We start from the raw sequence: 19182 nt of genomic DNA, 5'->3' as shown, positions 1-19182 counted from the left end.
TCGAACTCAAAACCGATTTTATATTGGTTTTTAAAAATATCTATTTTCCAGGCTAACTTATTAATGAATATTATTATGGTTCTCTTCAATCTTCCATATGTACTATTGAAAGCGACATGTTGGTTGTTTATTCACATGAACACCTTCTTTTTCATTGCACATTTCTGTGCGGAAAAAATAAAAAGGCGATTTATTTTCTTTCGACCTTTTAACCGCACTCACATGCTTCAAGATCTTATTACCAGGATCCTAATTTATTGTGCCATTTAGAACATTGAGTTACGTGCAAACGAAAGCATGTAATGCCTTCACGTCATTGAGTTTCAGTCTTTAGGAAATAATCCTAGTTTACATGGACAGAATGTTCGAATAACCATTGTGTTGAAATGTATATAATTGTAAATTAGCTTTCTTGTTTCTTTCGTGTGAATGAATTTGCAAGCCTGTAAACCAAATGGATTGTCCAATATAATGTTACCGTTGTGTGCAGTCTGTCAACCATATACATCAGTATTATTCTACTAATCTGTTATATGTGCATGTTATTCTGACAAGAATATCCATATATCATACTATCATTGATTTACGCAGTCAAAGGTCATCTCAACACACAAGTGCATACGCAAGGTACCTTTTTTAGAATCCATCTTCAAGCCAAATTCATTTTGTCTACAGCCACATACGGTTTATTAATCCCGTTATGAATATACCCAATACATCTTCCCTCGTAGGCGTATAAGTAATTGATTTATTGACGAAAATGGAGTTTCACGGGGAAGTGACATATGTAAAGATTCCAAGGATACCAAGAGACATAGAACGTCTTTTACTCAGTTCCACATTCATCAACATTAATTCAAAACCTCCTGGTACAATTACGATCACAATTGTTTTTACGCTTGTAATAGGAACGAGTATGGTAATGATTTAACGTTACAGACGCATTCATTCTGTCGAACAGGCATAGTTAAATATTCGCTCAGGGTTCTGTTAAATGTATTTGCGGAGCAATATGAACAATGACTTGGCAAAATGAAGTTAATATACATCTCTCAACAGTTACAACTCGTCATAAAGATTTACAAGAAACGTATTAATGTATCAGGACGTGGTTCGTACATATTCTGAATGTACATTCGACCAATGGTTATTATGTAAGGGACTTAATCACCGAGGTGCTAAACACGACGTTTGAGATGTTAATGTCTCTCCTTGGCGCCTCACATTTGGAACTACTGTCAATTAGCTGAAGGGCGTGGCTCAGCTTACGTGCGTTCCAACTAGTTGCCAGGGAGCATCAGAGAGGATTAACATCGTATTGAAAGAATTATCCTTGTCTTCATCGATCAATCAGTGACAGTTTTGCACACGTTACACACTGGCTTTCTGATGAGTTGGTATTGATAAACTTGAAAGTAATATATGTGCATTTTTAACTGTGTCCCGTGGCCGGACAAACAGGTATGCAAGACACCTCCGCGACCTCCCGGGAGGCGGATATTAGTTTACTTAACGGGAGTTTCTTCAAGCTTTGTGTACACATATACACCGATGAATAACGGTAAACTAATACGGACAAGAATCCTGAGTAATTGGATCACAGCAATGATCCCGGGTTATATATGATGATTTCAAAGTGTCGCAGAGTTGATAAATTTCTGTCGATTGGGACAGGATTCCGTAAGGTGCTATTAATCTGGTATTTTGCCTAAATGATTGGATTTGGCTTTACGGCAGTCTTGCAAGGCTGATAAGAAGTGTGCTGGCTGTATTCAATTACGTCGGCAGGTGCCCGTAAAGCAGCCCTGTCGCGTAGATATAACGGCTTGTCGCTTATAAATAACGGCTTCTGGCCCCTTCACTGAAACTATGAGATTCGTTCAAGGTACTGGAGGGTGCTTTTACGTCAAACTCTTTTTAATCTTGGTGGATATTTTGCGATGTGATGATCTAGCGGGTCTGCTCACGGTCTAATGGTTCCCGTGTCTGACATAGGCTGTGTATAAGGGCACACCACTATCACCGAGCGGCGACAGCACCGATCAATTGGATTGTGGTTGCAGTTCATCTGCCTCTAATTGGACTCAGCGTACTTCATGCAGCAGTGCGGGATCATGTTGGTATGTCTGGTCGCCTTCCATACAGAAGATGAATATGTCTTCTAATGTGTATGTCTTGCAGGTCCTCCAGCATCACTCAGACATTTCTGGCATCGTGTCACGTCCTGAGCAAATGTGATATTTTTGTGAAGTGATTTTGAAATTATATAATATTGTGAATGTTTCGGGAGCCAGACGCTTCGACAGATGCTTTGGACGTTCTATTCAGGTGCAATGGTGTATACCCTCCGGAACTGATGACGGGTGAAAGGAATTACCCATGATGGTATCTCTTGACGTCATTGATACCGATGCGACACTATGGTGAATGTCATTCAATATATGTACCGGAAAATCACAGGTCCTGAGGAAATATTACTAGTGCTTTGACATTGGAAGATGGGACCTTGAAGCATCATGACAGTACATCAGCTTAATGTGATACAATGAACAATACATCAAATGAAAAAATACAGTGCTTTGATATGGGAATATGAATCTGCTGTGACGCCTTTCGCCATGGTGTATTACTTTATATGTAACACCTTGAAGGGAAAAAGGTCGGAGAGTATGGAGACAGTTTCCTGATCAATACCTTGCATGATACCACTGAAAGACTTCTCGTTGTCTATACTGAACCGTACGTCCTGAAGCCGATTAGGTCTCAATGGTTCGAGACATTAACATGCTACTTTGCCAGCAATGCGCAATAGATTACGAGTCAATAACTGTGTGTCAACGAGCTGGAAACAAGCCTTGCTTCTTATTATTAGTAGGCAGATATTGATATATTATCGAGCTTAATAATGTCCTGTTGATGTATGCTTTGGTTTGGATGAAGTATAACAACATTGTAGAGGCGTGATATTGCATTTACTATGGAGTGGTTTTTGCATACTTCCTGGTTCACCACGTGGTAATGAAGACCTACGCCACATACTTGTGTTCACAATAGTATTCCACGAGCCAATACTTGAAGAAAGGTTGTCCGGTGGTTACTGGGTTGATTCTTTTGTTTAATCACCTTTCATCCTTGGACCTATGTCAGTTGCCTTGGCTGGACATTGGGATTATTAGTTATTCAGAATATGCTGATATTGCACATTCCCGAGGTTCAAAGGACATGTCGATATCTGCGTTGCTCGTTCATTACAAACTTCTTGTCCACTGAAGTATGTCTCCATTACTGGACATGGGAGTAACCAACGCTGACATAACGTTGTTGATCTGCATCTGGATATAACAGTGTGAACATGTTGGGACGTGCTGGAACAATAGTTCGAAAGAACCGAAGACGTTCGTCAAGTAACTCAAGGACTGGCACAAGGCGGGGATCTGCCCCAGCGATTCATGAGACGTCGGCTACACCTTGTCCCTCTCCATGCCCTTCCCCCGTCCCCAGCCTCTCCCCGCTCCCCACGGGTAAGGTATTCCTGACACCCCAACCTTCACCCTCCAAGAGTGTTTCATTCTGTCTTGAGCTACCCAATGTGTCGGGCCTGAAAGTTCAGAGTTGCCCCGTGCAACAGAAGGTAAGGGTCACCATTCAGTATGTTCTTGAGTCCTGTTAAAACTGATATGTGAGTTATCTTCTAACAGTGTTAGTGTTCATCGCATATATGTTTCTAAGATTGTATTTGAAATATAATTAAAATGCAGTACATTAATAAATGTTACCAGCTTTGTGCAAGAATTCCAATGGCCAGAAAGTTAAATTTCAGTTTACGTATGTGCAGAATCAACATTTTTTACTTCTCATTTTGAAGCAATACGGCTGATTAAAAGTTAATTTCTTCTTAAAGATGTATCCTTATAGAAAAGACGATATTGTTTTTGCATCGATTTCGAATGATAGAAATATTTATCGAAAAGGTTATACAATAAATTATACATGCAATCAGTTCATGTCACTAATATTCCGACATGTCTGCAGGGGAAGTTTCTTCCAGCAGAAATATGTGTCTTGAAATATCAACCAGGACGCTAGAGGGGGGCTTCAAATCTAATTTATCATACAGATATCGATATTGCTTGATAACGTAGATTATCAACTGAAGAATTATTCCTGAAGAAAGAATGTTCCCTAATCAAAAGAAAATTGTACAACACTTAATTACAACGCTTTTCAATACAATGCTTACAATAGCCTGTGGATGGAAAGGTTTGGGATTGATATTTAAATATCGTGCAGTCACATATAAATTTAGTGAGTATTGTCAACTAAGTACCTTCCTGCATAACTACACCAGAACCACCGACTAACATACATATATAAGTACTACTTATATTCAACGCCCACCGTCTGGAAGTTTTCAGATTGCATCATGTATGGCAAATCATCGTACAGAGCACAGCTGTCTAGATCAATACCATGACATTCAGATAACGGAGTCGTTTTTGATGTGTCTTGAATTCATCTCAGAATTATGTATCCATCACCGAATTGTATCTCTACGTTTTCTTCATCAATTTAAATGTGTGGAATCGCATTCATTTGTCTGTGGTTTGAACGATCAGGCACACACGACCACAAAGACATCAGTCCGTGACACTCAAGGATGCATTATTCAATAACGTTGAGATGATTATTACTCCATGTGGATTACGCTTCAGTTCGTTATATCATTCTGGTTTGGGGCATTTCTTGTAAGACAGCATGTTTGCTTAAAATCTGACGAAGTTGACATTTTCATGTGTGAATAGTTGACAAAACAAGTGCTACGGGTTTTCAACGTGATCTTCACGATCTCTGGAAACCAAGATGCTAGTTCTGTTGACACAACGTTGCTCTGCATAATTTAGTATTTAACTCGACATATGTTATGTTTTCAGATAGTTATTTTAAGAGAATGCATCAAAACATATGCTCCATAACCGAAATGGGCTGTAGGCAATTTTACTTGTGCATGTGCCTCCGTGTGTGTGTGTGTGTGTGTGTGATTCCACATGGGCGAACTTCTGCACTAGTACACACACACACACACACACACACACACGAATATATATATATGTATATATATCCGCAATATAATGACGCAATCCGAATTTCCACCCTACTTGTTTCAGCTCTATCTTTAGGTACTCTCATCTTTGTATCCCTGAAGATTAAAGGTATATATGTACCGAGAGGGAGAGAGGGATGGGGGTAATGAGAGAGGAAGAGGGGTATTGTGATGACAGCGATGATGCGATGTTGTGATGGATAAATGTAAAGATGGATTCATGAAGTGGTAGTAATATGGACAGATTTCTACATACATTGTTTTACTTAAAGTTTTAAGCTGCGTGGAACCATGTACCAGCAAAGTCACAATGGTGGCACATACATTGTGAACGAATAGACAAATGGATATTTTAGATACACTAAGATATCGACACACTTTGTCAGATAATACAAGCCGAGTAGTGTGATTAAAGATAAACAGTTCAATCTACGTCTATTGCACTGTGTTAGAAAGTCGCCTAATATATTGCCGTATCGCGAGACACAGACAGAGATGATCACTGTCGTAGTAGTCTATAATGCGATTAGAAGCTGGATATTGAGTAGAAATCTTGATGCACTTTATCCCCCTCGTGAACTCAGACATTCCCCTCTTCAAATCGAAAGATCGATAAGTGTCATTAGTCAATAATCGATTATTACTTCAGCTTTTAGGTTCATCAATATTAATCACGTCAATTCAGATGGCTCTTGCAAATACCTGAGAGTGCAGTTTTGTAATATAGTCCATATCTGTCACCCCGGTGCCATTTATATCTCCTCCCTTTGCAAATTGAGTTAGTGGTTCTGTGTTTAATCCTTTGATGCATCGGACATGGCACCAATATAGATTACCCCCTACCCTGCATACCAAAACCAAATTCTCCCATATTGACGTGTCGAGAAGGCGAATGTTGTGACAGGCAATATGTCTCCCTGTCTCAGGCCAGCGCTCCTCTATTGACCCATGTTTAATGCGATGGTGACCAAACACATTCGTGTCATTGATACACGACTTCATAATTTGTCGAACAAACATTTTCATATGTGAGCATCAAATATGTGATTTGTTTTGTACACTTGAATCGAGTATGTCTGCGACTGTGATTGACATAGGTAGCCAGATTGTTTTTAAAATAATTCATTTTATGTGTATTTAACACCCTTGATGACGTTTATCCCTCATTTTTCTGTTTAAATAAATAATGATAGTTAGTCCATTTATGTTGCGCTAGATCCACACAGAGAGCATGCGCAAACAGTTCATTATTACCCCGGATAGCTGCCTGTGAGGCGCTAGAAGGTTGTGGTCACATGACTTTTCCAACCGGGTACCCATTTTCTGCTGAGTAAACAGAAGCAATTTTGAGCAAACTCACCAGCCTAAGGTGAAACCACATGTATCACATGTGCTGGGGCAAGACTTAAATCCTACAAACTCTCAGGAGTGAAGTTGCCAAACACGGTCACCCATCCAAGGTCTCTCCGCTCCCAACGTTGTTTAACTTCAACGTTGCTTAACTTCAACTGATTTGTGACCTGAGCTCTGTACACAGGACCCCACTGCTTTTAAATGATAGTATATACATTACTCATTATTATCAACACACCTTGTGTAACTGACCATCACGTCCAAAATCCAATCACTTAATTGTTGTTTTTTTCTTCGGCGCTGACGTTTTGTATTCATATTAACATAACCTAAACTAAGATATATTATTATGATTCCTCCACTAAATCGAGTCACAATTTGAAAATTGCATGTTGACAATGCCATGATGAATAGAGATTTATCAGTCAACTTCAACTGGCAACCTTCATGAAATCCAAATGTCAAACTGTCATCCCTACCTGTCTAAGCGTATTCAATAAATATCTCATTATGATATTAAATCTATCACCTCTAAGCCTCATTATAACATGTGTTGATTGACGGCTTGGCCTACGTGAGTCAGCCTTGTTCACAAAACTTCCAAGATGTCAATAAAACTACCTTCACCCGTGTATATCCTTCTGTTCAAACAAACAACATAAATCAATCCAGCTGCCTTGAATTGTTCAACAGCATTTCCTTCAATCTTTGATCACAAAACTGCTGTTTATCGAGCTATGCACTTTCAATCGGCATTGTGTGTTACAGGACGACCCGCTTGATGAATTTGACTGCAGGTTGGAAAGTGTAAACTTAGTATCGATCCTTACCAGCTTATTCCGCTGCCTAGAAAACAAGAAATCAATTAATGGGACTAATTTCTCGTCCATTTGTCGTGCTGATTAGAACCGCCGTCCATTTCACGATACTGTGCATACTGCACTCACTACGACTTCTTGCAGTTGGAGTGGTAGAGTGTCTTACCATGGCCAAACCCCACCTCCAGGCAACCCATCTCCCTATGTGTTTAATGATGTGAATGGCAATATGAACCTTTAAAGCTTTTTGTAAAACATATCTAAATACTTTCGTTTATGTGATTAAAAGCTTCTTTTGGATAGTATTGCACAAAAGTAAGTACCCCTTCAACGTATAATTACTCTTGAGGATCATTTTTCACCTACGTCGATGATATATTGGTACTTTGCTTTGATAATTAGGTTCTTGAAGAAGAAGACACTGTGCAGAGCTATACTGCTCTTCAGAACCGTTTTGTAAATAGATTCAAGTCGACAATTTGTGATTAAGTGGATACATGGAGAAAGCATTTCGAAATAATTACGTTAATCCGGAACCTTACAAATGGGCTATCCTTGTAAATTTGATCTTACTCTCGAACATCTACTTCATTATGTGGTATGTAATAATTTCTATTTTCATTCGACTTGGTCCAATGTGCGCTCTTAAGTTCTTCCATGTCTTGCCAAGTCAATTGGCGTGGGAAGGCTTTCATGCAAACGCAAATTGCACCTTATTTACAAAGTAATATAACCAATTCTACAAGAAAGTCGAGTGCCAACATTTGGATATGTTGTTGTCACCAAGATTGATAAATGTAATGTTTTCCTACATATTCAGTTACACCAAGCATAAGTATCAATACACCTTTCTCTGTGGAACAAATATCGAAACAAATGACTAAAGGCTTCCTGTACATATATAAGTGTACAATGCTCGTAACCAACACACTCACAGACGCCTACGAGAAAATCGTAATGTCATATATACCACAAATAGCAAAAACTTGTTCAATAAATTTACAACATTTAAATTGAATGTATCGACCTGATGATATATATATATATATATAGATGATGAAAGAACGTGGAGGTGATATAGTGCAGGAACATATCGAGTGGACTGTCACCTTACCTGGCATACGCCTTTAAGTCCTGTATTGATACGACACCGATTAATTTCCATCAGGTTACCAATGTGCCTGCTGTGTAAGAGTGATTTCACGACTTCCTTCCAGTGCCGTTAATCTTGTCCCGTGTCACGTTCTATGAGCCCCTGATCGGAATTTACATGCCACAACGCCGGGGGATAAATGCATGTCTGGTCGCTTTTTGGGATGCGTACATTGATCTGAATCCATGTGGAGTAACATCAAGTTAGAGCTTTTAGAATTGGGTAAAATGTCTTTGTTTGCGAATAGAGTGGAGTGTTGCTTCTGTTGCAGATTCAACATACTCTTCCTTGTATTTGTATGTGTTAGCATGCTGCATTGATTCTCTATCACTATACGATGTGTTTGGTTGAGATCGCATTCGGATCTCCAAACAGAAGCATAATAAGTATGTTAGAAACGATATCGAAGCCTAGACTGTAGCAAAACTCTCATCTTCCCTAAAGCCTTTCATTAGTTGAGTAAATTTATTTATCGATCATAAATATTCTTCTTCTTGGGAAATAATAGTAGTGTTTCACATGATGTATTATTTTTATGTATGTGCTGAGTACTATCTACTTGGACACGTTGGCACATAACCTCAATATCATCTACCGTTGGTGCACATGTACTAATGTATAATCAGCATTAAACCCTCCCGGGACATAGTATTAGTGAATGAAGGAGTGAAAGTTAGTAAACCAACAAAATGCAGTCAAGAACTGTTAGGAACTGTATCACGAGGTCGTGTAAATGTTCGAATCTGGACCAGGGAAACCAATGACTGAAAATCAATAGCAAATTTCTACGTCTAGGTACCAAGAAATCCGCTTACGCAAAGGGCCAGACTAGCCCGATATGGGGATCTACAGAATTCCTCCAGAGAAATAACATACGTTGTACATAAAAGTTGCCATCACGATATATGATAACATGAACGAGATAAGAAGGAAGCTATGGCTTGGGAAATTCCTCAAAGAACCGTTAATAAGAAAGATACAAACATGGACACCACAACTCTTCGGTCATGGTTTTGTGACACGAAGGGCTGGACGAGACTAGAGTCGGACGATCTACCGCCTGTGGCGATATTCGGAGCAATCCAGAAGGGTCCGATCCGTGACGGCATCAGTTTAAAAGCGATTGCATGCGTCGTATATCCTATATATCTGCCTTGTCGGGCCGTTGTAACTGACCGTCTACCGTGCCATCGACATGGTTTTACATTGATGGTCAGAAATCCCAGATGACGTTGCGATGAAGGTTGAATTACCGTACTGTATCGTGTGGAGATGTTCCCGCTTCCAACAAACCCAATGGCACGCCACTGGCATTCTTGGGAGTTGTTATTGTGTTTCCTGGGGGGACCGTTCGGCATTAACAAAATTACTCCTTTACCACAAAACCTTGTTAAACGCCTACATGCACGTCTGTCGACATTTCAAGATATGTCCACTTGCATAATTTTGTCAACAGCCTTAACAGCTACAAAATCCGACTTTCATGATCGCAATCTGCTACCATTAACCCCAGGATATATATATTCGTTGGCAGCATACTTGTGCAAGGAAGAGAACGGATATTTAAGACTGTCCTCCATCCTAAAGCTTACATTATGGGATATAATCAATTGAAAGCAAAATCATTTGAGACCTACGCTAAAAGCACAGTCCACTATCTGATTGTGGCTGTATCATAACGATACTGTGATGAAGCATCACTGAATAGTGACGATGCAAGGTGGTCGGGAAGATGTGATCGTATCTTGTCCCATTTGGATCACCCGTCACAAATGCACGTAAAACCAAGACGATTGTTTACTTACAAACCGAGGACGTAGTAAAGGTCAATATAGGCAATCGTATAGGAAATCATTTGATGACTAATGTTTCAGATTTGGAAATCCCCTGCGGATGTCGGCCATCAAACTTTCTGAAAGCTTTGCTAATGCGGTAACTCTGATGAAACAACTTTGATCCATCGTATGGCTCTTATTGGAATTATCGAAGAAGAATATGATCTATTGTAGCTTGCAAGTACACGAATACATTTCTGAGGGCATCGATCCAAACTGGCTTACCTATACATGTACCCGTACGTGTTAGGTACTTAATCAAGTCATGTATTTGCGAACACTTGTCTCATTACGGGCCGAATGGTAACCGGTGCCCGTCGCTAGGCCACCGATAACGGTATTCTATTTGAAACCATCTCAGAACAAGCATTTATAAAGAGTCAGTCAGGATTTCGGATCCATCTGAACTGGCCCCGGTAAGACATGCTGGTTGTAAGAGACAGCCTTTTAGATCCAATGGTCACGAATGGTCTTCTTTGATTGTGTACTATCGTGCCTGACGGCGTGGATCGTTGCTCATTATATCAACCACCGGGTGGTCTGGTCATGGCACTTCTACATGCCTCCGTCATATTGTAAGAATATTAACGGGTGTTATGTTAAACATTAAACAAAGTTAGTAACTTTTCCAACAGATGCATGTACTGTGTAACATTCGTTCTATGATTTACCGCAGGCCAGCTGGCAATTTCAAACAGTATTGATGGCGGCCACAATTTAATATCTCGAATTAGCGCCGTTAAAAATCATGAAAATTTGCAATCAAGACTTCCTTCACATTGGAATCTTTACTTGAATTGTGGTCAGAGGACACATTTGTCATGCAACTGACACCTACTCAGAATCAGCTGTTCGGGCTCCTACTATTGCTTCTTAATAACGTGCTGTAGACTCAACATATTGACACGCCTCACTTTAATATATCTTATTTGGCAGATCTAATAATTGGATTTTCTTGTGCAGTGATCACATGATTTTCTGGTTTGTTTACATGCCGTCGTTGTTTGGCAGGAACACTGCATCGAAGAGTCGGGTTTGAATACTTAAAGTTTAAGGCAAATTGTGTGAATAGTTGGTGAGGGTAAGGGTTTTCAGTGATACATTCATATGAAATTCATGGCTGTTGTGAACCTGGTACAAATGGAATGATCTGTTTCTGAGGATCGTTAATGCCAGCTATTCACTGACGTTATATATTATGAGACTGCCTTTGGTGTCAAGGATAAACTATCACCATGTCGATAAATCACAATTATAGACTCTAATCATTGAGGAGAAAGGCTTAACCAATGTCCTGTGGTCCTTTTCGTCAACCAATTAGCTGTTTTAACATATCATTCATTAGCTGCTTTCTAGCCTTAGGCATGACAGATACTTATCACCGAGGATTCTAATCCCAGAATCCAGGGATTATATATGTTGGATTGTCCGCTCGTTTTATACCAGTACTCGTAGCTTTCACCAGAGCTCTGCAACCCACTAACGTTTACAGTAAGTCTGTTCAAAGAGACTTTAACCAACTTACTCACTTCAAATTGTCCCACATTCTGTGACCTTCACTCAAGGGCTCTTGCCAAGATAACGATATTCTTCTCAACGATGTTTTTGGCAATTTCAATTGCCCATATTTTTTATTGGTACACAGTCAGGAGAACACTAATCCAAGAAAAAGGCCTAATGTCTAAGTCGTCTAGTCCACAGGTTTAGTCTGTGTGTCACGTCTACAATTACACCCAGTGTTGCAGTCAGAATGTTAAGTTTACGAAACATGCCCTCAAAACATTATCACTTCTTATTTACGCTGTGAAAAACATACTGGACATTGTAATTCCCAGGGCTAATTGAATTTGCCCACTCTTGTGTTACAGAGAGGAAACTTTACCATCGCTATGTGGTAATTGCCAAAGATTAATCGACACCACCGTCTTGTTTATATTCAGAACATCGTCTTTTCCCCATGGCCATCAGGCACTTTCCTCCCATGCATTTTTACTTGCTTCGTTTTGAACTTGGCAAGAGACGATTTTGAAATATAAAGTGGCAAGAAAAGAATAGATCAGTGTCATTATCTCTTTCGAAGTGTTACTGGTTGTAGAATAGAACGGTAATCAAATGAGACCTGGTCATATACACCTAATAAAAGAACCATGAACTAAAACGATAGCGTTTTATTGAAAATAAGATTTTAAAATCTGAAATAAAATGGCACTGTGAGATGTTATTACTGCAATAACGTGTGAAAGTTTGTCGATGAATCTTTATGACCTTCGCGTTATTGCTTCGAGTAAGTGCTGATAATTATTTATTGGGATAAATGTCAATAGTCAGACAAGTGCTTAGAACAAGACTTAATTACTGTTTGTTTATAGTAAAGCTTTAATACCTGGGTGCCGGAACGGAGTTATGGTGACTGAAAACACTACGTGATTCTATACCGAAGGCACTGACTTTATCATGTATCTAAAGGTGTCTTAAACCGCTTGATACAATGTACGCATCGGGTACTGCAACCAATGTTGTTTGATCTCCAAGACTCGATGGTTGTATCAAAAGGAATTACCCTGCTCTCAACAAAATGTTTCTTTTCTCAACGTGTCTGGAGTTCAATTTCGAAAGATTCTGGCAGTCGTGAAGGGGTTTATGTTTTCTCGCGCCATTGTCAATACGGTGTAGAATCAATACAAAGAGTGCGTTATTCGCCGGAAGTTCAACCAGTGACCATCAAGTACGGCCAAGAATTAATCTCCGCTGAAAGACAGAAACGGGTGACGTCAATTTCCTCACTAGGAAACCCTACTTTATGGTATTGCGAGCTAAAAAGGGATTTCCATGTTCGTTTCCGACCAAAGCAGTCTTGGTGTTATGTATAATGGGATTTGGAGACCTCTCTCCTGTTTCCTTGTACAAATGTGACCAGTCAGACGGCAGAACGGGAGCAGAGCTTCATTAACTCCAAGGGCGGCAGTTTCTGGAAGTCAGTAAAATATAAAGAAAATACTGAATTTTATATCTTGCTGAGGTAAATAAACAGGAATATGAATACAAATATTATAGATATTACGGATCAGAACCTTATAGTTCCCAAACTTGGTGAATCAATCACAGGAATGCTGCCACATGACGTTTACAGACTTCTCAATCCCTTTATGACACTTTCGAGTAAGTGAGTGAGTGAGTGAGCATTTGGGTTTAAAACGGCTTGGTTCCAGCATCGGGAAACAGGATTCAGAGAATCATGCACGTAGACAAAACGGCCACTAATATAAGCAATCACACCGATCCTAAAGTATCAGTGAGTGGGAGATTTGAAGGGTGTTCACTGATTATTATTATTAGGGCTCCTTGCCTCTAGGCAGGAGACCTATTGTAATCGTTCGGATTATTAATATTTTTATTATTATTTATTAATATTTCGCCGATTTTTGTACCAAACATAACTCCCAAACCAATGCTCCGAATCGCTTACAAAAAAATCACACAGATGCGCACCGAGGTGTAGATATTCCCCTTAAGGATCTCTAGGCTCTAGGCCCAATAGCAAAGGGGAGATAATTCAAAATTAATTCCAAAATTTCAAAGTTCGACAGCAAATATCTCAAGAACTAATTTAAATTGTTCCAACACTTCCACATCTCTTGTACAGATGCACAATCGAATTCCCAACAGTTTTGCCTGGACAGGTCAAGTCGCTAGTACGCTAGTATGGTAGTATGCCAGTATGGTAGTTGAAGGCTTGGTGATTCCAGAACATTAATTGTTTTGACCGTAGACCCAAGAACAACTGAGATACAGCCTTTTAAAGAGGGAACTATTTCTTCTCCGGAACTTCTTAAAAGGTACATCACCCCCGCGACCCCGGCTGTATTTGGAAGATCCGCTCGTCTGTCAAAAAACGTGTTCTGGCTCCGTTTTGGACGATGATTTCTAGCCCTCAGATACAATAGATAGAACTAAAGCCAAGGAGCCCTCACCGTTGCCTATATTTGTCCCTGAGTCTTGCAATTGTCTCTTGGCGCAGATTTCGTATATGGACAGAATACAGTTCACTTGCCTCTGAAGGGACCATTGTATACACTTTGTACTGGTTGTGTTCTGGCGTGTGGTTTGGGTAGCTTTCTCCAGTACATTTAAACAGTAATTGTTTTGTAGACGTTGTCCTTTTTGTGCAGTTTCATGAAAAAACATCCAATCTATGTGACATAACCACACTCTGACCTAATGCATCTTGCTGGTATATGGTCATGTTTGACACACTACTCACTGCTATGTGGCGCTTAATGATGATGAGTATATATTACTGCGTCCTTCAAATACTGAACGGGGATAGGCGAACACGCGACCTAGTAATCTACTAGATACGTAGATAACAGATAAACAAACAGTATAACGTGATTAAATTTAATAGCATATGGTACACGATTTTTAAGAAGTGTCAGAAATAAGGAAGAAAGGAATTATTTTTTAAATATTATTTTCTTTTTGGTTAATACATTGATCAGTAATATTTTAATAGATGTAATATCCTAGATAAATAACGACATGGAAATATAAGTCAATCGACATTTATAACTGAATGATATTCAAGAATAATTACAAAATTATTTATGCTCTCAAACCCTAAAGAATAGGGAGTAAACTGCGTACTGACAGTCCAAATGTATCGTATTTGATAGGAATGAGAAGGTACTGTTTCACAGATTGAGAAATACACAACAACTCAAATATGCCCTCAAATATGCAATATCCAGCTGTCGGCCGGATAACGAAGCTCTTATGTTAGAGATTGCTAGTGTCTGTTACATCGCTTGGCGTCAAGGGTCGTGCCTCATTCACATTGGTAATTCATTAAGTGTTATTTTTGACAAGAATGTATTGCTTACATTTCAAATGTTGTATACCGCTCCCAAAATATGGATATGATGAGGAGATAATTAATTAGATACCATCAAACTCCATATCGTTAAAATTTTCAGGTTGAGGTTGATGAACAGGCGGTCTACTCATTCATGTTTGACTGAACGATTGCAGTCCAGGAGTTCCTGTTAATTATAAGACAGTTTGAAGTAGGTTTGGTTAATGATTGACGCTGGCGGTATGGATTTCACATATTCACACTCCCACCTTTCCACATTCTACATGTCATAAGTAACATTTCATATTCCACATTTCACATTTCATATTCTACATTTCACAAAAACTCCACATTCATCATTCCGTATTCCGCATTTAACATTCGAGTTTCCTTATTTCGTATTTCACATCGCACAATTCATATTTCATATTCCACTTTTCACACACGACGTTCTGCTTTCCAAATTCCACATCCCGCATTTCACGTTTCACATTCTGCATTTCACTTTTCCAAACTTCTTATTACCTCGAAGGTTTCGCTGGATATGCTTTCATGACATTAACTAGTCGGCAAACTTGTTATCTCGAAGGTGCTGCTGGATATGGTTTCGCGACAATAACTAGTCTGCAAATTTGTTATCTCGAAAGTGTTGCTGGATATAACTTTACGACATTAACTAAACTGCAAACTTGTTATCTGGAAGGTGCTGCTGGATATGATTTTACGACATTAACTAGTCTGCAAACATGTTATCTGGAAGGTGTTGTTGGATATGATTTTACGACATTAGCTAGTCTGCAAACCTGTTTTCTCTAGGGTGATGATGGATATGATTTCACGATATTAACTCGTCTGCACACGTGTTAGGTACCTTACAAATGTGTATTACGACATCAATACACATGTAATGTTGTTAGGATTGTAATGAAATGTGTATCAATTGGTCTACACATGTTATATTTACGTCTTGTTGGAAATGTGTATTTCGACATCAGTTTGTCTGTAGACATGGTATCTTGCACGTATTGAGTGGAGATCGGATCACTGAGTGAGAGATACCCTAAAATATTTTAAATAGCAGGAGACTTACAAAGTACCTCTTCACACATGACATAAGTGTATGGCAACCAGTTAGTACTAACTGTATCCAAATCCCAGTGTTGCTCAACTGTTGTACGATAAGGTAAGTTTCCTTACGGAATTAACCAGCACTTAGAATGAGCTATCCATGGCTACCTCGACACTCTATCAAGCCAGCGTAAGCTTTTACAATACATAACATCGACACAGTTGTCGGTAATTATTAGAATAATGAAAGCCCATGGCGAAAAATATAATGCTGCGCTGTAAATAATAACGATAAATCCCTGTTCAAAATCTTAAAGCCTCCAACTAAAAGGAGAATCAGGTGGACGATTCTGACTATATCATATGCATGCGTTCATGAGTCAGTATCAAATAGCGATAAAATGAAGAGATGGCACCCTTCTCCAGCGGTGGTACCTAACACAAATACATGCAAAAACAAGTCAGTTGTTCACCTGACAATAATTGTACATAATTGGAAAACTCAGTGCGTAAATGCCATAATATTTGTCACTGGTTCTGTGAACGTCAAACATGAAAATATCTTCTTCATTTCTATAACAATATCTATTTTGAAAGTATTAGAACTCACGTGTCTTAACATCCAGATGTAAAGATTGATTCATTTTTTTCAGCAAACACAACCGCCGGAAAAAGTATTTTATGACAGTACTGTTGTGTGGCCGGAAGTAGAAGAGCAAGAACCGCCTTTTTCTGTAGTCAGTGGTATTTGTGAGGCGGGTCTGGAGTCAAAAGGCCCTTGCGAATTTCTTCATCGTGCCTTCTCTCTGTTAGGCGGAGCCTGTGAGTATTTCTCTTTAAAATCAACAATACATTTAACTCTTGTCTGAAACATGTTTCACGCGTCCCTGTACACAGACGGTATTCCCAGAAACGTGTGAGGTCTATGTGTAGAAGATGCTTGAGTAAATGTATTACTGACTTTGACCTTTCAAGCAGCAGTTTGCCTTTGATGGTTTAGTGTAATTACCTTTGTCGTGTATGCTCGATTAATTTATTGATGCACGGAGACACCTTCCCCTGGCCACATGTCTCAGAAGTACTTGTTCCACACAGAAAAACATACTAGGTTACTAGGCGAGTGGTGCGATGCTTTACGTGAACACATAGGCACAACCATCAACAGTGTGACTTCACTGATATCACTTATTAATTACGTAACCCCTAGACAAAAACGTCACATGCAGCTCGGGAAACTGTTGTAATTTTGAAGAGACACAGAATTTTATCTCGGAATTGAACATTTAACTAGATGCCAATACGGTCTATAGTACAGGTTAATATACAACTTGTGATGAATGTCACGTTATATTTTCTACTGTCAAAGAAATTTGGCCGGGCGGTTCCAATGGTGTAGTGGATAGAGCATCGGCCCGGAGAGCTTAAGGTCGATGGTACGAAACTCCGCTCGCAGTTGTTAGCCTGCCTTGCTTTAGGGTCGGCTGGGAGTCGCCGTGACGTTTGTGAGTGGGACATACACATAATTGACGACATGGTATCGTGGACGTACCACACACACACACACACGCACGCACGCACACACACACACGCACACACACACTGCTGTCTTTATATATGTGCAATCATCTATCACTGCCACTAGTTTAATCGGCTGACATTTTCCACTTGTAAAAGAGAAGGGGATTGAGGTGGTAGCCTTGTGGGGGTAGTGGTTAAAGCGTTTCTGTGTACCGCCGACGGCCCGGTTCATTTCCCTACGTGGGTACAATATATAGAGCCTACTTTTGATGTCATCCTCCTCGATATTACTGGAATGGTGATGAAAGCAACAAACACATACTCAAGTCGCCGCCATTTGACACAATGAAACAGTCGCGGCGATTAGTTCTAGCTTAACGTGAAACATAGGAAAAATCGGTCAAGTTATTCCATACAAAAGATATCTTGGGGCAGCAGGTCGTTACAGAGGAATGTTCCATATTGTCGCTGCCAAACGTCACTGATATCGGGTATACCCACATCTGTTGGCCAGACCTACACGAATCTAGAGTTAAAATCTTAACATGGACCCTTAGTAGAGAACTCTTATGATTATGAAGGATGTTTTTTCGTGTTTGCACATAAATATAAAATGCCATCAAGAACGGTAAAGGAACGCCCGCAAAGTTGTTCTGAACGGATGTGTATCGGCTTCAAGTACCTCAGCAGTATAGGATGACTGGAAGACGAGTATTGTAACAAATACGCCCCCGCCTACACCCAGCCCTCCCTCCCCGGCACCGTAAGCACACCGTCTTATGACAGTAAGAAATGTCAGAATAATGTACAGTGAATCAGAATATAGAAACGCATGATGTATTACATGTCTTCCGTAGAGGGTCATTAAGTATTAGCCAATGCAACATAGATCATCATGACGATCACGTGGTACGCTTAGTACAAGCCATAGTGTTGTTCCATTAACAATCTGAACACATGATGTTTAAACCAATGCAAGTAGGCAGACATGGTAATAATTTTACTGGTTACAGGGCAAAAGTGTCCATATAACACCTTACAAATACACGTTCCGAGCATGGTGGAGTATATACTTAGAGTGAATTGAGCAATAAACCAATGCTCCGATCAATGTAAGTTGTCGTCATCTGAGATGTGTCCTTTGACTAGTAACACTCCTCTGGACTAGTTATTTCCATTTTTGAAGCTCGCAGCTTGGTATCTAAAAAAAACGTTCAGCACTTTTTCGTTTATATTTCTTCATAATTAGTCATGTTAGAAACCCTATCGTAAGATAGCAATCGTTTTTTATATAGTGAAGTAATCACATCAAGAGTCTGAAGACGAAAATGATAATTGGATTACCAACTAACTGGATTACTAAGCCTCTAACTGTTCTATGGCAATGCAATGTAGTTGTCTGACTATACTGTTTTTATGTCAAGATACTAGTATAAGAACATACAGTGTTCTTGTACGTTCTGCCAAGGATGTATACGTGAGAT

At 39.5% G+C, this 19182-nt stretch overlaps 1 protein-coding gene across 2 annotated transcripts in view; it reads left to right on the top strand.

Moving 5' to 3' along the window:
• The window catches only part of LOC124255756 (transmembrane protein 272-like), a 254109-nt gene that overhangs the window by 226537 nt on the left and 8390 nt on the right, over positions 1 to 19182 (top strand). For both annotated transcript variants that reach the window (XM_046690005.1, XM_046690666.1), the window contains exon 2: positions 16834 to 17002. In XM_046690005.1, coding sequence (XP_046545961.1) covers positions 16834 to 17002 — 169 coding nt within the window. The remainder of the gene's footprint in view (positions 1 to 16833; positions 17003 to 19182) is intronic.

This window comes from Haliotis rubra, unplaced genomic scaffold (assembly GCF_003918875.1).
Source record: "Haliotis rubra isolate DU_JTF1 unplaced genomic scaffold, ASM391887v1 Scf1, whole genome shotgun sequence".
NCBI lineage: Eukaryota > Metazoa > Mollusca > Gastropoda > Lepetellida > Haliotidae > Haliotis > Haliotis rubra.
Note: the sequence above shows the minus strand (reverse complement) of the source record. Positions and strands in the feature narration are given on the sequence as shown.